General features: G+C 41.1%; 1 protein-coding gene across 13 annotated transcripts in view; it reads right to left on the reverse strand.

The window, feature by feature from the left end:
- The window catches only part of MTFR1 (mitochondrial fission regulator 1), a 182,761-nt gene that overhangs the window by 123,455 nt on the left and 37,242 nt on the right, over positions 1–22,064 (reverse strand). For all 13 annotated transcript variants that reach the window (XM_058444269.1, XM_058444267.1, XM_058444262.1 and 10 more), the window contains exon 4: positions 7,464–7,579. In XM_058444269.1, coding sequence (XP_058300252.1) covers positions 7,464–7,579 — 116 coding nt within the window. The remainder of the gene's footprint in view (positions 1–7,463; positions 7,580–22,064) is intronic.

Raw genomic sequence — 22,064 nt, forward strand, 5'->3', positions numbered from 1 at the left:
AAGTTTATTTTACCAAGGTTAAAGATGTGCACCTGGGAGACAGATCAGTTCCTTTCTCCAAAGATGATTTTGAGGGCTTCAATATTTAAAGGAGAAAGGGCAGATATTAGAGAAAGAAGAAGAAATTTTTTAAAGGTGGGGGTAGATAAGAGACAAAAGTTTACATTCTTTTAAGTCTCTGATCAGCTGTTCACATGTGAGGGGCAGTAGAGGAATAGTCACTTATGCATTCCTCTAGCTCAGTGAATCTGCATTTTTACATAAACATAGGGCAGACGAAGCAATCAGATATGCATTTGTCTCAGGTGAGCAGAGAGGTAACTTTTGAGTTCTGTCCTTTTCCAATACCTGGGAAGAAAAGCTATCAATTCACATTGTCAGAGTCAAATTTAGCAGAACTGTTTTAGGGTAAGGATCTTGGGGCCCACAAGGAATTTCCTAGTAGGCAAATTGTAAGAGAGGTATGTAGCTTTTTTATAATGTAGCTATCTTACATAGCTACAGAGGCAGCTTTGCTCTGATGCAAAGCTTTGGGAGGCACGTTTGCCTGATGCAGTTCCCAGCTTGACTTTTCCCTTTGGCTTAGTGATTTGGGAGTCCCAAGGTTTATTTTCCTTTCACAGACTGTACATTCTCCTTAGAATACTACTATGAAAGAGAACACATTATCTAAGATGAGATTATCAGTTACATTGATAACTGATCATCAGTTATCAGGATGTCAATGCTTCTGTTAATTAAAAAGGAAATGAAAATGTGTACAGAAAAGAGAAACAACGAGGCCTTACTTTCTGCATGCCACTGTACTAATAGTTTTCTCGTTATTTAAAATTCTCTTCTCAAAGTAGAATACTTCTATTTCACAGAAATATGCTGCCCTTTTTTTTGTTTTCTTTTTTTTTTTTTTTGAAGACAGGTCTTGATCCATCGCTGAGGCGGGAGTGCAATGGTGCATTCATGGTTCACTGCAGCCTTGACCTCCCAGGCTCAAGCAATCCTACCACCTCAGACCCTCAGGTAGCAAGGACAACAGGTGTGCACCACCACACCCAGCTAATTTTGGTATTTTTTGTAGAGATGGGGTTTTGCCATGTTGCCCAGGCTCGTCTTGAACTCCTGGGGTCAAGCAACCCACCCACCTCGACCTCCCAAAGTGCTGGGATTATAAGCATGAGCCACTGCACTCGGCCTGTACTTCTAGTTTATAAATAAAAATCTCAAGTTCAGTGCATTTGAAAAAAATCATTTCTATAATAACCAATTATGAAAGACTCATATGTATCCTGTTTTCCTGGAGACATAATAATATGACATTATAAATAATTGTTATAGAAATGTCATCAACATAAATTTCAAGGAAGAAATAATATATTGAAGAGCTTCAGCTTTCATACAAATATAAATATGAGAGGCAGAAAAACAAACTGCAACATATGAACAGTCTTAAATAGAATTTGTTTCTATAGGGACTTAAACTGTAAGTTATAAACACAGAAGGGTAGGTCCCATTCGGGGAAGACGGCAGAGAGCAGGCAGGACTAACTTGTGGCTCCCACTTGGACAAACAGAGCAGTGTGTAGAGATCCACATGGTGAACTTTTGCTCCAAAAACTACTGCAGGAACATACCAGGAAAGCCAGAGAATCCACAGACACTTTGAAGGAGGTGGATTGCAACTACAGGCTCCGTGGGAAAGCTGAGGAACTCCAAAGACAAAGGAATTAATTGCTTGAGAGCTTTATGGCCCTGCCCACTGCCTGAGATGCTGGTGTGGTTGCAGAGAAGGGGAATAGTTATACACTGCTGGTGGGAATGTAAATTAGCTCAGCCACTGTGGAAAGGAACATGAAGATTTCTCAGAGAACTTAAAAGAGAACTATTGTTTGACCCAGCAATCCCTCTATTGGGTATATACCCAAAGGAAAATAAATCATTCTACCAAAAGGACACAAGCACACGTGTTCATCGCAGCACTATTCACAACAGCACAGACATGGAGCCAACCTAAATGTCCATCAGTGGTAGACTGGATAAAGAAAATGTGGTAGATTGACCCCATGGAATACTACACAGTCACAAAAAACAAGGAAATCATTCTTTTGCAGCAACATGGATGGAGCTGGAAGCCATTGTCCTAAGCAAACTCACACAGGAACAGAAAACCAAATACCACATGTTCTCACTTATAAGTGAGAGCTAAACACTGAGTGCACATGGACAAAAAGAAGAGAACAGCTGGGTGCGGTGGCTCACGCCTGTAATCCCAGCACTTTGGGAGGCCAAGGCGGGTGACCACCTGATGTCAGGACTTCGAGACCAGCCTGACCAACATGGTGAAACCCCGTCTCTACTAAAAATTCAAAAATTAGGTGGGTGTGGTGTGCACACCTGTAATCCCAGCTGCTTGGGGGGCTGAGGCATGAAAATCGCTCGAACCCAGGAGGTGCAGGTTGCAGTGAGCCGAGATCATGCCATTGCACTCCAGCCTGGGCAACAAGAGTGAAACTCCGTCTCAAAAAGAAAAAGAAGGGAACAACACGCTCCAGGGCCTACTTGAGAGTGAAGGGTAAGGATCAAAAAACTACCTGTTGAGTCCTATGCTTATTACCTGAGTGATGAAATAATCTGTACACCAAACACCCATAACATGCAATTTACCCATGTAACTAACCAGCACATGTATCCCTGAACCTAAAAGTTTTTTTTTTAATTCCATTTTAAAAAAATTTGGAGTTTGGAACACTTCTGGATTTTGGATTTTCAAATTAGGGCTGCTCAACCTGTACGAAAAAATTAACTTGAAAAGAATCACGAATTTAAGGCTCGGCACAGTGGCTCACACCTGTAATCCCAGCACTTTGAGAGGCTAAGGTGGGCAGATCGCTTGAGCTCAGGAGTTTGAGAACAGCCTAGGCAACATAGCGAAAACCCATCTTTACGAAAAACAGCCAGGCATGGTGGCATACATCTGTAATCCCAGCTACTTAGGAGGTTAAGGTGAGAGGATCGCTTGAGCCCAGGAGGCAGAGGTTACAGTGAGCTATGATCGTGCCGCTGCACTCCAGCCTGGGTGACAGAGCCCGATCCTTCTGAAAAAAAAAAAAAAAAAAAAATCATGGACTCAAATGTAAAATATAAAACTATAAACCTCTTAGGGAAAAAGAAGTCTCAGGATGTAGGGCTAGGCTCTTAGATTTGACACCAAAAGCATGATCAATAAAAAAAATAAATAAATTAGACTTCATCAAAATGAAAAACTTTTGCTCTATGAAAGACCCCATTAAATGTATGAAAAGACAAGCCACAGAGTAGGAGAAAATATTTATAAACCATATATGTGACAAGGATTCATATCTAGAATATATAAAGAAATCTCAAAAATATCCAGTTAGAAAATAAGCAAAAGACACGATACGTTTTACCTGAAAGAATATACAGATGGCATAAGATGTTTAACATCATTAGCTATTAAGGAAATAATGCAGAGAAACTGAATTAGCCATATACTGCCAGAGGGATATAAAATAGGCTCTAGAAAACAGTTTGTCAGTTTCTTGAAAAACTAAGTAACTACTATTTGACCCAGCAACTGCACTCACGGACATTTATCCCAGAAAAACGAAAACTTATAGTCAGTCACTCAAAAACCTATACACAAATGTTTATATACTAACTTTCTTTAACAGCCAAAAACTGGAATCAACCTAGATGTCCATCAATTACTGCATGATTAAACAAACTGTAATATATCCATACCAATGACTACTACTGAGCAATTAAAAAGGATCAAGCTCTTGATGCACACAACAATTTAGATGAATAGCCAGAGAATAATGCTGAGTTTAAAAAGCCAGTCCCGCCCCCTTCAATAGCTCAGCTGGTAGAGCAGAGGACTGTAGGTGCACGCCCATGGCCATCCTTAGGTGCTGGTTCGATTCTGACTTGGAGAGACACCTTTGTTTGGCCAGGCGCGGTGGCTCACGCCTGTAATCCCAGCACTTAGGGAGGCTGAGGCGGGCAGATAACCTGAGGTCAGGAGTTCGAGACTAGCCTGGCCAATATGGTGAAACCCCGTCTCTACTAAAAATACAAAAATTAGCCAGGCATGGAGGCAGGCGCCTATAATCCCAGCTACTTGGGAGGCTGAGGCAGAAGAATCGCTTAAACCTGGGAGGCAGAGGTTGCAGTGAGCCGAGATCACACTACTGCACTCCAGCCTGGGTGACAGAGTGAGTGTGTCTCAAAAAAAAAAAAAAAAGCCAGTCTCAAAGGTTACATATTGGCCAGGCACAGTGGCTCACACCTGTAATCCCAGCACTTTGGGAAGCCGAGGCAGATGAATTACTTGAGGTCAGGAGTTCAAGACCAGCCTGGCCAGCATGGTGAAATCTCGTATCCACTAAAAATACAAAAATTAGCCAGGTATGGTGGCACATACCTGCAACCCCAGCTACTTGGGAGGCTGAGGCAAGATAATTGCTTAAACCCAGGAGGCGGAGGTTGCACTAAGCCAAGACTGCATCCCCCCACTCCAGCCTGGGTGACAGAGCGAGACTCTGTCTTAAAAAAAAAAAAAGTTACATATTACATGATTTAATGTATGTAACATTCTTTAAATGATAAAATAGTTAAAATGAACAGATTAGTAGTTGCTAGTCATTAAGAAGGAGTTGAGGTTGAGGATGGAAGAGAAGTATGCGTGGCCATAACAGGGCAACTGGAGGATCTCTGTAGTATGGAAATGTCCTGCATCTTGACTTATCAACATCAATACCCTGCTGTGATATTGTACTACAGTTTTGCAGGATGTTACCACTGAAGGAGACTGAGTGAAAAGCATGGGGAATTTCTCTGTATTGTTTCTTATAAATATGCATGTGAAGAATCTACAATTATCTCAAAATAAAAAGTTTAAATAAAATAAACATCTTAAAAAAGAAAGGCTCTTTACCTGCTAATCCTGCAATCCCTGTGTTTATCTACTGCTATGTCGTTATTTCTACTTGTCATTCAAATCAAATTCCTTCTTTGCTCTTGGATTATTTTATTCTTGTTTTATCCAGCTAATACTACTCAAATGAAATTACTCTTGCTAAATAAAGTCAATGATAATCTTCCACCTGAAACACAAAATTGACACTTGCTAGTTTTTCTATTTCCCTAGCCTCTAACTATTTGACACTGATCACTACTCCTCTTCTACAAAAACTCTGCCTCCTCTGCTTTCATAACAATACCCTCTACCAGGTCTTCTCCTGCCTCTTAGCTCTTTGGGTGATGGGTTGGGGTGGGGAGGGTGATAGGCGGAGGAGGCTTTTTCTTTCCTTTAACTTCAAAATGCTGGCTTCACTCAGGGTACAAATGCTCTTCACGTTCTATACACGCTTCTTGGGCACGCTCATATTCAACCATTCTATCTAAATGTTACAGAGTATAGGCCTTCCTTACCAATATCCATTCACATAAACTGTTTCTAGATCAAGGCGAATATCTCACAGAAAACTCAAACATAATATATTCCAGACTAGACTACCCTCTCTTATTACCCCCAGCCAAAACAATCTGTTTTCCTGTATTCCTATAAATTACAGCTGGGCGCGGTGGCTCACGCCTATAATCCCAGCACTCTGAGAAGTCAAGGCAGGTGGATCACCTGGGAGGAGTTCGAGACCAGCCTGGCCAACATGGTGAAACCCCGTCTCTACTAAAAATACAAAAATCAGCTGGGCATCATGGCAGGCACCTGTAATACCAGCTACTCGGGAGGCTGAGGCAGGAGAATTGATAGAACCTGGGAGGTGGGGGTCACAGTGAGCCCAGTGAGCCCAGTGCACCACTGCACTCCAGCCTCACTTGAGCAGCCGAGTAAGGCTCCGTCTCAAAAAAAAAAAAAAAAAAAATTGTTTTACCATCCTTATAATTATCCTAGATGGAAACCTGAGAATTTAGGATAACTAGACTCTGACTGCATAGGCTCCTCCTTCCTTAATCTCCATATCTAGTAAGTTTCTATGTCATTTTAATTCTTATGAATCTCACTTGGCTTTGAACCTCTTCTGCCAGTTTCTTAATTCAGTTAAATTCTGATCATCTCCTAGTTGGTCTATTTCTTGGTCTGGCTCTTTTCTATTCTTCATACTGTTTACACGTTGATTTTACTAGTGCTCAAATTTCTTCCATGGTTCCACACTGCTTTCAGGTTCTATATTGCTTTCCACAAACGTGAACTTTTCTATGTTTCTTAGTGTCACGTGTAAGGCCTTTAAACCTCTACCTACTTCTCATCCTCATCTCCTACAGCTTATCCTTTTCTGCTCTCTAGTCTCATTGAGCCATCTGGCAGTTCCCAAACATGCCACAATGTCTCCTGGTTTTACCTTTAAACAAGTTCTTTACTCTTCTAGGAATACCAGCCTTCCATTTACTTGGCTCCCACTCAGCCCTCATGATGGGGCTCTAGCGTTTCCTCCTGAGAAGTCTTGCTGAACATCTCTCATCCTGCAGTGACCATCTGTAATTACTTTGTAGACTTTACAGTATAGATTTCCTTCTTAATCTCCTTTTGACTCAAAATTTTTAGGAAACATTCTCCAATTACACAAATTCTCTACTATGATCCAGTTGATCCCTTCGCCCCAATGAGACTATTATAATTACCGTACTTATCTAAAAATTAATGATCATTGTTTCTGGTCTCAGAATGTAAACTGCTGAAGGACAAAGAATTCTGTCAATGAGGACTTAGGACATAATTATATGTCTCTAAAAACTTTATAAATACTAGCCAAGTCTTGAAAATGAACAGACTAGCCTAGGCAACATGGTGAAAACTCATCTCTACAAAAAAAATAAAAAATAGGCTAGGCGGGCGTGGTGGCTCACGTCTGTAATCCCAGCACTTCAGGAGGCCAAGGCAGGTGGATCATCTGAGGTCAGGAGATCAAGACCAGCCTGGCTAACATGGCGAAACCCCGTCTCTACTAAAAATACAAAAATTAGCTGGGCGTGGTGGTGCATGCCTGTAGCCCCAGCTACTCAGGAAGCTGAGGCAGGAGAATCGCTTGAACCTGTGAGGTGGAGGTTGCAATGAGCCGAGATCACGCCACTGCACTGGAGCGTGGGTGACAGAACAACTCTATCTAAAAAAAAAGAATTAGCCGGGGTTGGTGGTGCATGCCTGTAATCCCAGCTACTAGGGAGGCTGAGGTGGGAGAATCACATGAGCCTGGGAGGTCAAGGCTGAAGTGAAGCAAGATCACACCACTGCACTCCAGCCTGAAAAACAGAACAAGACCCAATCTCAGAAAAAAAGGAAAATAAACAGAAAAGAAGACTGTTCAAGAAAAAGAAGAGGGTGCATTACTAGAGATAAAATTAGGCTATTAAAAATAAGTACTACAAATAATATCATTCTTTAAAAAAATAGATACTGCATCTCAGTTCTGACAGCCTTCCAAACTAACCTTAGTCTTGCTGAACACTCTCCTTCTTCTTTGGCTACCCATCCAACATCAGCAAAAGACGCCACTGCATCCTCTCCTGGGTGGCTGGGACTCCATTCTGTTGCATGGCTGTTAATCTATAAGTTATAAATAGGGAAAGTTCTTCACCAAAGATGGCACCAAAATGTTAGAGTAAATTTTTTTTACTCACCTAAAGGAAAATCGTCAGCTCTGGTGTTAAAAACACATGAGTGGTTTCTAACTCTTCCACTGAAGGTCTGCGTCATTAATAGTCATAATCATGTTGTTGCCTAATAGTATATGACAATCTCAGAAGTATAATTTAACTTTATTCAGTTTTCACAAGTTGATTTTTTTTTTTTTTTGAGATGAAGTCTAGCTCTGTCGCCCAGGCTGGAGTGCAGTGGCTCTATCTTTGGCTTACTGCAACCTCCGCCTCCCGGGTTCAAGCGATTCTTCTGCCTCAGCCTCCTGAGTAGCTGGGACTACAGGCGCGCGCCACCATGCCCAGCTAATTTTTGTATTTTTAGTAGAGACGGGGTTTCACCATGTTGACCAGGCGGGTCTCAAACTCCTGACCTCAGGTTATCTGCCCGCCTCAGCCTCCCAAAGTGCTGGGATTACAGACGTGAGCCACTGTGCCTGGCCTATAAGTTGATTTTTTTAAAAACTATTCTAGGAAATTAAGAAAAATTTTAGAATCTAAGCATGAGAAACCACTTTTTTCTAAAGAGATTTTAAAAGGTATGTGTAAGCAGGGGGGTATAAGAACAAGCAAACCAGGAGGTGGAAGTTGCGGTGAGCCGAGATCGTGCCGCTATACTCCAGCCTGGGTGACAGAGCAAGACTCCGTCTCAGGGGTAAAAAAAAAAAAAAAGAACAAGCAAAAGACCAATTTGAGCTAAATCCAGGAATATTTTTAAATGGCTATTATATAGCTGTTTTGTTCAACGTTTTTATATATGTATACATTATAATGTTGAAAATGTTTTTTAGAACTCCTTAAATCCCCTAAATTTTAAGTAAAACTATTAAAGAACAAAAGAACAAACAGCAGAACAGAATTCTCTACCTAAGCGTAACATGGATGCAAACAGAATATTTTGAAATAAATACAAAAAAAAGACAGCCAGGTGCAGTGGTTCCTGCCTACAGTCCCAGTACTTTGGGAGGCCAAGGCAGGCAGATCACTTGAGGTCAGGAGTTCGAAACCAGCTTGGCCAACTTGGTGAAACCCCATCTCTACTGAAAATACAAAAAAATTAGCCAGGCGTGGTGGCACAAACCTGTAATCCTAGCTACTCAGGAGGCTGAGGTGGGAGGATTACTTGAACCCGGGAGGCGGCAGTTGTAGTGAGCCGAGATTGCACCACTGACTCCAGCCTGGGTGACAGGGTGAGACGGTTTCAAAAAGAAAAAGAAAAAAAAAAGAAAAGACAAGCAGGATATCTTGAAATTTATCTTGAAAAACAAGAAAGATAACTGAGTTAAATTTAGATTTTGTTATACGTATAATAATGCCTGAGTCAAAAAGTCAACGAATAATAATTTTTAAATAAAGTTATCAGATTAATACTTCCTAAAAGTGCGAGTGAGGTTTAAATAAAAATGAAAAACAATCAATCCACACTTTTTAATTAAGGAAAAAATGAAAAGGCCAAAGAGATTTAGTCATTAATATGTTTATCAAAAAGGTTACCCTTGGGACTCATGCATTGTTCAAACCTCCTCAATGCCATCATTGCCAAGTCAAACTTTTGGAAGATATACTTAAATAATGCCTCTTCCTTAAACACAAAATATATCATGTGACACATAATACTAACATTGTTGAAAGTTTAAAATATCTTTAAAGTAATATTATAAATAAAACTTTAAACATATCAGCTGTTGGTATATGTACTCTTCTGGTATAATTATCTAATCAACTTAATAAAGTAGCATTAAAAATAACATTTTAAGGGCCGGGCGTGGTGGCAGGCACCTGTAACCCAAGCCACTAGGGAGGCTGAGGCACGAGAATCACTTCAACCTGTGAGGTGAAGGTTGCTGCAGTGAGCTGAGATTGTGCCACTGCAATCAAGCCTGGGCAATAGAGCAAGACTCGGTCACAAAAAAAAACCAAAATCCAAAAACATGTTAACAATAAAGTACTAAGATCATCGAGTATCTAAAGCACCTTAAATTCAGCCAGGTGCGGTGGCTCACGCCTGTAATCCCGACACTTTGGGAGGACAAGATGGCAGATGGCTTGAGGCCCCAGGAGCTTGAGATCAGCCTGGGCAACATGGCGAAACACCTGTCTCTACTAAAAATACAAAATAATTAGCTAGGCATGGTGGCATGTGCCTGTAGTCACAGCTACTCGGGAGGCTGAGGTGGGAGAATCATTTGAACCCAGGAGGCAGAGGCTGCAGTGAACCGTGATCGCACCACCACACTCCAGCCTGGGCAACAGAGTGAGACTCTGTCTCAAAAAATAGAAATTTTAAAATCTTGCCTTCCAGAAAAACAAAAACAAATAAACCTAATAATGAAATTATGATAAAAAGGCTTTCAAAATACTAATTTGCATGTAGTGGAAGTAATTTGTAGTCAGATGAGGAAAAAAGCATAAACTTCAGTAAGTAAATTCTCAAGGTATAAGATCAAAGGGAAGATTTTTGTACTTCTCCCTATGTAGTTCAGAAACTTATCCAAACAGATATTCAGCAAATGGGTATCTCATACAACTTAAATAACACAACTGGGTATCATATTTGATCTCAAGAGTTGAGAAATCAGGTAATGTTCTGTTCCTACCCATTATTGAAAACAGAATGGTATCCTGATATTCCCATAACACTGTAATAAGGAGATTCTAAGTGGGTTATATGGCTATCCTTCAGCAGGAAGGTTCCCCAAGCCCTGTGAGGCTCCTAGCAGAGATGGTATTTAATGGGCTGTTTTGTACAAGTGTTAGACAAATCCTAAGACTAAAATCTGAATGGTGCCTTCCTAAGGTGCTATTTCATGAGATGATCAATGTGATCATGACCCTTTGCTTAGAAATAAAAATTCTGTTCCAATATAATGACTAGTTGCTAGAAAGTTTGGTATATTTAAGACAAAGACTTCTTACTTTCCTACAGAAGTTACAAAAATAGCTGTTTTCTTCTAAAACATCTATAAAAGGAAACAAAGTGTGGGGAGGAAGGAAGAAAAAAAGAAAAACAACAAAAAAACAAAGTACTACTTTTCTTTTGTGTTGTTGTTGAGACCAGGTCTTACTCTTGTCACTCAGGTTGGAGTGCAGTGGTACCATCTCGGCTGACTGCAACCTCCTGCCTCCCAAGTTCAAGAGATTCACTGTCAGCCTCCAGAATTACTGGCACACACCACCACACCTGGCTCATTTTTTGTATTTTTGGTAGAGATGGGGGGTATCGCCATGTTGCCCAGGCTGGTCTCAAATTCCTGGGCTCAGGGGATCCACCCGCCTCGGCCTCCCAAAGTGCTGGGATTATAGGCATGCACCACCACGCCCAGCCAGTACTACTTTTCTAAGAATACATATTCAAAGAAATATAAGTTAACTCATTTTCAGGATATCATAAATAGTAATTAAGGATTAAACACATTTCTCAATTTTACATCTATAAAATTAAATAATGCCTCCATAAAATTAGTATGTTAAACATAAAATGCCAGCTTTTGCACAAACTTTAAAAGAACAAAACAACAAGATATAACAAACTATTCCACGGACTTAATTTGGATCTTACTTAAGCCTTAATTATGCAAATGATACCATGTCCATAATACATGCTCAATAAGATGAAAATGTTAATGATGCTCTCAAGAACCAATTCCAAAACTGGTAAGATGTATGTCACTTCTACTTGACATCCTGTCCCACCAAACAAAATAGTTTTGGCATTTAAGTCAAACTCATTCAAAAGACAAAATAAAACCAGAAAAAAATCTTCTTTATAAAAGGCCGTTTCAGGTGTTGGTGAGGGAAGCATTCATTGAGTGACAAAGGCATGGGACGCAAAGGACAATTTCCAGGACAATGCACTTAGTAAAGTACAAGTCAAAGTGAAGTCAGCCCTGGCAAGGACTGACAGTAAGAAATTCTTGGAAATACGATTTAGACATCACGACATGCATAGGTGACTGATGGGAAGACTGAGAAAGAAAAGGACAACTTACTGAAGGTTCCCAGCAAGGTCCTGTCCTACTACAGCTATTGTTAGTGGAAAAAGAAAAAAAAAGTGAAGAGATAGAAATTTTTTTTCAAAATCACATTTCATTCAGAGCAAAAATTCAATAATAACACTAAATTACCCAAAATTCAGTTTTATTTTAGATATCTTACTGAAGCAACTTTAATTTAAAATATTCTGATAATGTAATATACCAAAAAACCAGTTCATTTAATAAAGTGCATATTAGTAAAATACAAATGTTGTACAATAGTAGAAAAGCTTAGAATAAAAACATTAGAAGTACTAACTTTGTCCTCTTTTGACTTCATAAAATAAACACAACAGTACTGGGAACTAGGATTCTCTGCAAAGGGCATAATAGTAAATACACTCATTCTAGTTTACTACCATTTGTTTATAGTCAAATGCATAACATACACAGATTGTCTGTTTGTTTGTTTGTTTGTTTTTGAGACCAAGTCTTGTTCTGTTGCCCAGGCCGGAGTGCAGTGGCGCAATCTCAGTTCACTGTAACCTCCACCTCCCAGGTTCAAGCAATTCTCCTGCCTCAGCCTCCTGAGTAGCTGGGATTACAGGCACCCACCACCATGCCTGGCTAATTTTTGTGTTTTTAGTAGAGACGGGGTTTCACCATGTTGACCAGGGTGGTCTTGAACTCCTGACCTCAAGTGATCCACCCGCCTCAGCCTCCCAAAGTGCTGGGATTACAGGTGTGAGCCACCACACCCAGCCCACATATATGTATTCTTAATAGCAACATAGTAAAATGATAATCTCTAGCTTTTTACCTATGTAGATTCAATTATTTCTCTTTTTTCTACCAGTTGCTTCTGTGCTAAGAAAAACTAAAAGCAGGCCGGGCGCGGTGGCTCACACCTGTAATCCCAGCACTTTGGGAGCCCGAGGCAGGCGGCTCACGAGGTCAGGAGATTGAGACCATCCTGGCTAACACAGTGAAACCCCGTCTCTACTAAAAATACAAAAAATTAGCTGGGCGTGGTGGCAGGCGCCTGTAGTCCCAGCTACTCGGGAGGCTGAGGCAGGAGAACGGCGTGAACCCGGGAGGCAGAGCTTGCAGTGAGCCGAGATTGCACCACTGCACTCCAGCCTGGGCGACAGAGCAAGACTCTGTCTCAAAAAAAAGAAAAGAAAAACTAAAACCAGAATTTCTGGGGGTCTTTTTGTTTGCTTGTTTAAGATGAAATCCCACTCTGTCACCCAGGCTGGAGTGCAGTGGTGTGATCTCGGCTCACTGCAACCTCACCCTCCTGGGTTCAAGCAATTCTCCTGCATCAGCCTCCCAAGTAGCTGGGATTATAGGTACCTGCCACCACACCCAGCTAATTTTTGTATTTTTAATAGAGTTGAGGTTTCACCATGTTGGGCAGCTGGTCTCAAACTCCTGACCTCAAGTAATCCACCTGCCTCAGCCTTCCAAAGTGCTGAATTATAGGTGTGAGCCACCATGCCCAGCCTGTTTTTTTTTGTTTTTTTGTGTTTTTTTTTTTTTTTTTTTTTTTTTTTGAGACAGAGTCTTACCCTGTCGCCCAGGCTGGAGTGCAATGGCACAATATCGGCTCACTGCAACCTCTGTCTCCCAGGTTCAAGCGATTCTCCTGCCTCAGCCTCCCAAGTAGCTGGGATTACAGGCACGTGCCATCACGCCCAGGTAATTTTTGTATTTTCAATAGAGACAGAGTTTCACCATGTTGGCCATGCTGGTCTTGAACTCCCAACCTCAGGTGATTCACCTGCCTTGGCCTCCGAAAGTGCTGGGATTATAGGTGTGGGCCACCGCGCCTAGCCGAACTTCTGTATTTTAATACAGTATAGTGACATACAGTGACACCATCAACTTGCCAGGTGATATACCTGTGTAAAGAACAATAGTCTGAAAGACAGAACACTAAATTCAATATTCTAGCCCAGACTCAGTCACTACTATTTCTGAATGTGATTACTTTTTAAAAATGTATTCTGGCTGGGCGTGGTGGCTCATGCCTGTAATCCCAGCACTTTGGGAGGCCGAGGCGGGCGGATCACAAGGTCAGGAGATCGAGACCATCCTGGCTAACATGGTGAAATCCCGTCTCTACTAAAAATACAAAAAATTAGCCGGGCGTGGTGGCGGGCGCCTGTAGTCCCAGCTACTCTGAGGCTGAGGCAGGAGAATGGCGTGAACCTGGGAGACAGAGCTTGCAGTGAGCCAAGATTGCACCACTGCACTCCAGCCTGGGTGACAAGTAACACTCCATGTCAAAAAAAAAAAAAAAAATGTATTCTTTAAAATTACAAAATTGTATGTATTTATTATGTTTGAAATATGTGCAGTGGTTCAACTGAATTGGATTACCTCCAATTCAATTTTTTCTGGTGAAAACACTTAAAATCTACTCTCTCAGTGATTTTCAATATACAATACATTGCTGTTAACTATAGTCACCATGTTGTAAATGTATCTCTTGCATGGTCACTATTTTAAATGAACATTTATTAAAAGTTTCCATCCATAACACACTTAGAATAGTAAAAGGCAAGAAAACAAAGCCACCAGAGGGAGGAAAATGTGTGTATTTCTGAAAATAATCTTTAAGGGTAAGCAGCAGTATCCTTGTGGAAACACAAGTTTTTAAGAGATCAACTACCTGAGATGAATAAAATGGCCACAAACATTTGTTGGTTACTTTTCTTTTTTTTTTTTTTTTTTGAGATGGAGTCTTGCTCTGTCACCCAGGCTGGAGTGCAGTGGTGTGATCTTGGCTCACTACAACCTCCAGTTCCCAGGTTCAAGCAATTCTCCCTGCCTCAGCCTCCTAAGCAGCTGGGATGACAGGAACTTGCCACCACGCCCAGCTAATTTTTGTATTTTTAGTAGAGACGAGGTTTCACCACGGTGGCCAAGCTGGTCTCAAATTCCTGACCTCAGGTGATCCGCCCGCCTCGGCCTCCCAAAGTGCTGAGATTATAGGTATGAGCCACTGTGCCCAGCCATACTCAGTTAGTCTCAAAACTACTATTTCACAATGCCTTTTTTTTTTTTTTGCGACGGAGTCTCGCTCTTTCGCCCAGGCTAGAGTGCGGTAGCATGATCTCGGCTCACTGCAACCTCCGCCTCCCAGGTTCAAGTGATTCTCCTGCCTCAGCTTCCTGAGTAGCTGGGATTACAGGCACTTGCTATCATGCCTGGCTAATTTTTGTATTTTTAGTAGAGACGGGGTTTCACCACATTGGCCAGGCTGGTCTTGAACTCCTGACCTCAGGTGTTCTGCCCGCCTCGGCCTCCCAAAGTGCTGGGATTACAGGTGTGAGCCACCGTGCTGGGTTCCACAATGCCAAAATTTATAAAACGTACTATTTGTTGCTGGATTCAGTAATCTTTAAGGGCCAAATGACTATAAAATTATAGCTAAAAATAAAAAATGAACATCATATACAGTATGACATCACATGCTAGCATATTCCAAATTATCTAGTAGTTATTGAAACACAGGGTTAAATTTAACAGTTATTTTATATATTAATCCAGGTATGAGGCCGGGCGCGGTGGCTCACGCTTGTAATCCCAGCACTTTGGGAGGCCGAGGCGGGCGGATCACGAGGTCAGGAGATCGAGACCACAGTGAAACCCCGTCTCTACTAAAAATACAAAAAATTAGCCGGGCGTGGTGGCGGGCGCCTGTAGTCCCAGCTACTCGGAGAGGCTGAGGCAGGAGAATGGCGTGAACCCGAGATGCGGAGCTTGCAGTGAGCCGAGATCGCGCCACTGCACTCCAGCCTGGGCAACCAAGGCGGATTGCAAAATCGTATACCAAAGATCATTCACCAATTTTTTGATTTCCTCGAATAGTTACACATGCTATTCTGTCTGCACACAATGACTCCCTCAACCTCTACTTGTGTCCTCAACCCTGCAGAGCAGGCTCTTTGTAATCCTTAATTATCATTCCTTTAGAGAGGCCTTCCCTGAGAACTCCTGATCTTCTCCCCCATGCTATACTACTTCATACTATATGGCATTTATTACAAATGATAATTATACCTTTATTAGCATATTTTTTAAAATATCTCTCCCACTGAATCATATAACCAATAAGGGCAGACATACATGCTGTTTCATTCACCACTCAATACCAACACCTAGCATAAAGTATGAATTTCAAGTTTACTTGCTATATAAAGATGTGCCATAACAAATGGCCATTTTACTTCCAGATTTAATCACCATGTGTGAGCTTTAGTAGGAATCTCATTCATTACTTTTTTGGTTAATGAACAGTCCTTTTCCACCACCAATTCCAAAAACCACTCCTTGCAATCCAAGAAAATAGCTTGGGTTAGGTTTATCAGAGAGAAAAATGTGAAATTACCCAAGAGAGTTGGTATTCAAACTACTATAACCACACAGCCAAGTCCCTAACCCAGGTTATTCTGAAGTGCCTCACTTGGTAGTACTGAGGATCACATTTCTGGGGGTATTTTGCCTTAAGGTTTTTTTTTTTTTTTTTAAATGTAGTAATACCCCAATATACTACACTTACATTCTATGCTTCTCTTTAACTCATACAACTTAAAATACATTAAAATGTACCCCAAAAGTGCTTTAGTGAATACTTACAATCGCCAAAAGATAATATGTCACTGTTTAAATGTGTTGGTAAACACAAACTTTCTGTAGCAAAATACTAAAATAAAACTATGTCTAAGGTCCTCAACTTTAGCTGCATAGGATCCTGAAAAGGTTTTAAAAAACAAATGCATGAAATTCATATTTAGTAAGCTATTAAACAGGACCTGTATTTCTTTAAAAGCTCCCTAAGAATTTTAGTACAGAGGTAGGGAAGCATATAGAGCCACACTGGAGGATGAGGCCTGAGCATGGGTTTTTTTTTTTTTTTTTTTTTTTAAATGCTCCTGATGATTTATACGCATCCAGTGTTAAGAACCACTACAGGCAGGGCACGGTGGCTCATGCCTGTAATACCAGCCAGACCAGCCTGGAGAACATGTTGAAACCCCATCTCTACTAAACATACAAAATTAGCCAGGTGTGGTGGCGCATGCCTGTAATCCCAGCTATTTGGGAGGCTAAGGCAGGAGAATCGCTTGAACCCGGGAGGTGGAGGTTGCCGTGAGCTGAGATCATGCCATTACACTCCAGCCTGGGCAACAAGATCGAAACTCCAGCTCAAAAAAATAAATAAAAACTAAATAAATTAGCTATAGGTGTGGTGGTGCGTGCCTGCAATCCCAGCTACTCGGGAGGCTGAGACAGAGAATCACTTGAACCCGGGAGACAGAGGTTGCAGTGAGCTAAGATTGAGCCACTGCACTCCACCCTGGGTGTCAGAGCAAGACTCTGTCTCACAAAAAAAAAACAACACTGCAGATTAAAACCTCTGCATCCCACTCCTCCTTATCCCCCAGAGTTTACTGCTTTTACAAGCCCCTCCATGAACTGAATTTTCTTTTGATGTCATGAATCTAGAAACGAGGAGACAACAAAGGGCCTGTTCTCCTAGTGTGTCTTAATCTAGTTCGTACCTCCACAAGGAAAACAATATCCAAATACACAAAATGCTTATGGCCACAAGTGTGTAGGTGTGCTGAAATGCACATATGTGAAAGGTAGAAAAGGGCCAGGGGAAGTTAGCTTTCTTCAACCAAAGTAAATGTGAAGGGTCTAGAGATCCTGTTTTGAGTATAAAGTAGCCAATTCATTCCTAGAGCTAACTGAAGTACAGGAGAAGTAATAATAAAACCTATGAGGTTATAGGAAGGTCTTCAATAACACAGCAAAGAAACATGTATTGGGTGTCTTTTATAGGGCTTTCTACATGTATCACCTCATCTTATTGCCAGCACAATAGTCATTGTGCCCATTAATTGGATGAAGGTGTAACTAAATGTGTTGGTATGTGTTCTGATTTGCGACTCTATAAAATATACAGAAATCCAATCTGTAAAACAAAGGAGTTAAATGATTTATTACTATTATTTTACTTTTCCATAAGTTATTGGGGTACAGGTGGCATTTGGTTATGTAAGTTCTTTTGTGGTGATTTGTGAGATCCGGGTGCACCCATCACGCAAGCAGTATACCCTACACCATATATGTCGCCTTTTAGCCCTCGCCCCCCTCCCAAAGGAATTAAATTAGAAAACCAAATAAGATAATTAGTTCTGTAACTATGAAGTGGTAATAATGATAATAGCAAAACCACTACTAGCAGCAGTACTTTTTACTGTGCATTCACTATGTATGAGTAATTATGCTCAGGACTTCACATGGATAATCTCATCTAATGTTCAAAACACAAAGGAATATGCCTGTACTGCCTATCATTTATATAAGAGTCTTACTTGACCAAAGATACACGGGTTAGCTAGTACAGGGAGGAGATGCTGTGATCTAGAAGGAATATATTGAGGTCTAAGGTTTCAAAGGTGAAACGGTTTCAAGGCTGACAGGGTTGAGCTGTTGCCAGTGATGCAAGTACTAGGAAAAGAATGAAAGTCAGAGTCAACAAAAGTAGAGGAAGCAAAGAAAAATGAGGCTGCATTTCAGATGGGTTCTCCAAAAGACAGCGAAACCACCGAGGACAATGGGAAGACTGGTTTTGACTACCTAACTTTACTTTCTGAATTTACTGTATGACTGTTCTGTTCTCAGTTTAATCCACTTCAACTTGGATATGGTCTCAGTATAATGATGTCCACTTGCCCTGTGCCCCATATAGACTCCCAGTCTCAGACTTTCAATAATAATATTTACCCACATTGGACTCCCAGATAGCCTGGATATATTCCACATCAATTAGCCCCTAAACGAGCTATAAAAATAGGGGAAAAAAATGCATTTTCAATTTTCTCACTCAAAACTGCATCCTCTATACATTTTGAAGACTACATCTTTTATATTTCTGATAAACAAAGAAGCAATGGAGATACAGAAGGATGATAGCATATGTAAACATTTAAGCAGCAGACAAAATACTTTTTATTTTTATTTTTTTGAGACAGAGTTTCACTCTTATTGCCCAGGCTGGAGTGCACTGGCACGATCTTGGCTCACAGCAACCTCCAACTTCTAGGTTCAAGCCATTCTCCTGCCTCAGCCTCCTGAGTAGCTGGGATTACAGGCGCCTGCCACCATGCCCAGCTAATTTTGTATTTTTAGTAGATACGGGGTTTCTCCATGTTGGCCAGGCTGGTCTCGAACTCCCGACCTCAGGTGATCCACCCACCTCAGCCTCCCAAAGTGCTAGGATTGTAGGCGTGGGCCACCAGACGAAATACTTTAACATCGATGTTGAATTTAAAAAGACTCAGTATGGGCCAGGTGCGGTGGCTCACACCTGTAATCCCAGCACTTTGGGAGGCTGAGGCAGACGGATCACCTGTGGTCGGGAGTTTGAGACCAGCCTGGCCAACACAGAGAAACCCCATCTCTACTAAAAATATAAAATTAGCCAGGCTTGGTGGCACACGCCTGTAATCCCAGCTACTCGGGAGGCTGAGGCAGGAGAACTGTTTGAAGCCAGGAGGCAGAGGTTGCAGTGAGCCGAGATTGTGCCACTGCACTCTGGCCTAGGCAACAAGAGCGAAACTCTGTCTCAAAAAAAAAAAAAAAAAAAAAAAAAAAAGACTCAGTATACCTGGAAATAAAAATCTGTAACTATAAACAAATGGCTTCTGTCTGTCACTACAGTCTCAAGTAGGTCATCAATGTTTCTCATACCTTACTCTTCTCCTTATGTTAATCCATTTCTTTTCAAATGCAGTTCAAATTAGTTAAATCTAATACTCTTTTTCTGCTCATACCCTTTTAAAAGACTGATAACATCAACAATTCTCCCAAGTAAATGTACTTGTCTCTAGTACTTCAGCCCATTGACTGTCAAGGCAGACTTGACGGTTGCAATCAGAAAACATTAGATATCTCCACATCTCTAGCTATATGAATGCAAATGCTGAAGCACATTTTCCTGGAACTAGGAGGGGGGTAAGATAGTTAACTAGAAAGAAATTGATGGAATTGAACAATCAGAAAAAAGTTTATAAACCTTAGTTAACATAATAGCTATTTGAAGGAAACTGGCAAATAAGCAGCAGTTCATGTCTAAATGAACTGAATTCTTGGAAAGTACTCGAGAGACTTACTACCGCAGATTTCTTCATTTTGATTATCAAAAAGAAAAAAAGGCAGCTGGGTGCGGTGGCTCACGCCTGTAATCTCAGCACTTAGGGAGGCAGAGATGCACAGATCACCTGAGGTCAGGAGTTTGAGACCAGCCTGGCCAACATGGTGAAACCCCATCTCTCCTAAAAGTACAAAAATTAGCCGGGCGTGGTGGCAGGCGCCTGTAATCCCAGCTACTCAGGAGGCTGAGGCAGGAGAATGGCTTGAACCCAGAAGGCAGAGATTGCAGTGAGCCAAGATCACACCACTGCACTCTGGCCTGGATGACAAGAGCGAGACTCCGTCTCAAAAAAATAAATAAATAAATAAATAAGGCTTTGCATGTTTGACTTCATGAGTTTAAAAAAAAAAAAAAGCCTATACTGTAATAAAAAATTACTTCTTGGAAAGCTCCAATCTGTCAATTTCTTTTTTTTTTTTTTTGAGACAGAGTCTCGCTCTGTCACCCAGGCTGGAGTGCAGTGGCATGATCTCAGCTCACTGCAACCTCCGCCTCCCAGGTTCAAGTGATTCTCCTGCCTCAGCCTCCTGGGTAGCTGGGATTTCAAGTGTGTGTCACAACACCCGGCTAATTTTTGTATTTTTAGTAGGGACGGGGTTTTACCATGTTGATCAGGCTGGTCTTGAACTCCTGACTGCCTCAGCCTCCTAAAGTGCTGGGATTACAGGAGTGAGCCACCATGCCCAGCTCCAGTCTGTCCATTTCTAGACTGACGCACAAAGGTTTAGCCAGTCAATCTGTGAGCAGGATTATAAACACAGCAATGAACAACCTTGTCAGTCAACCTGAATAAATGCTAATTTCTACCACACACGTCAACCTGAATAAATGCTAATTTCTACCACTTATTTAGAAACCAATTTTCCAGGAGACTGAGGCAGGAGAATCGCTTGAACCTGGGAGGTGGAGGTTGCAGTGAACCGAGATTGCGCCACTGCACTCCAGCCTGGGCAACGGGGCAAGACTGTCCCCCAAAAAAAAAAAAAAGAAAAAGAAACAGATTTCACCTCCATTTACCAGGAGGAGTGATTTAAGAACATAACATGTTATCAAATGGGTACATGTGGGCACTTCTGAATTTCTGAATGATGAGTTAAATACATCTGCCACATCACCACGTTAATCTATTATTTAAAAGTGGCAGAGATATCTGTTGAATTTTATATTATTCAATGTTGAACTGAAATGTTGTTACATTACGGTTGTAAAGAATTACTAAAAAAAAGAACAAAGTTATCTGATAAATGTCTAATACTATAATAACAATAAAAAACAAGGCCAGGCACAGTGGCTCACACCTGTAATCCCAGCACTTTGGAAGGCCGAGATGAACAGATCACGAGGTCAAGAGATCAAGACCATCCTGGCCAACATGGTGAAACCCCATCTCTACTAAAAACACAAAAATTAGCTGGGTGTGGTGGTGTGCGCCTGTAGTCCCAGCTACTCAGAAGGCTGAGGCAGGAGAAGTGCTTGAACCTAGGAGGCGGAGATTGCAGTGAGCTGAGATCCTGCCACTGCACTCCAGCCTGGCAACAGGCGAGATTCCATCTCAAAAAAAAAAAAAAAAAAAAAGAAACAAACAAAAGCACAAATCAAGGAAAATAGCAGTATCTCCAAGCAAAGAGTAGAGTTGCTCCAGATTTGGTGCTAAAAGAGAATACTGTACTAAGACCTTCAAAAGTTCTAAGACTAAGACTTTCAAAAGTTCTCCTGATTCACGGTTTGACTATCACCTCACTGAGAAAACCACAATTACCTTTTTGTCTTGACGCTGTCATTGCCAAGGCAATGGATCCTATAATTAATGCTGAGCGTGAAACCAATGACAGGGAAAGCAACTTATATGGCATCCACAGAGATCTAAAAATAAAGCAGGGGAACAGAGTGGCTATCCAAAGAGGGAGGTATAATTACAGAAGAAAAATAATGGTGGTACATGAAGCACCTGAAATAATATAAAGCCTATGTTTGAGGTCACCTAGGAATTAACAACTGCTTAGCTTATTATATGCTCCTAAATCTTCACATATGCATCCTTAAGAAGGATAAATATCTTAAAAATCTCAATCACTTCACAGAGAAACTAAAATTAGAAAGGCTTTACTGTGGTTTTTAATCCTCTTTTATTGTATTGACAGTGGCATCAACTGGTGAAAAGTCTCAAAATACTTTTAAAACCATCTTGC

Source organism: Hylobates moloch, unplaced genomic scaffold (genome assembly GCF_009828535.3).
Source record: "Hylobates moloch isolate HMO894 unplaced genomic scaffold, HMol_V3 SCAFFOLD_9, whole genome shotgun sequence".
Lineage (NCBI taxonomy): Eukaryota > Metazoa > Chordata > Mammalia > Primates > Hylobatidae > Hylobates > Hylobates moloch.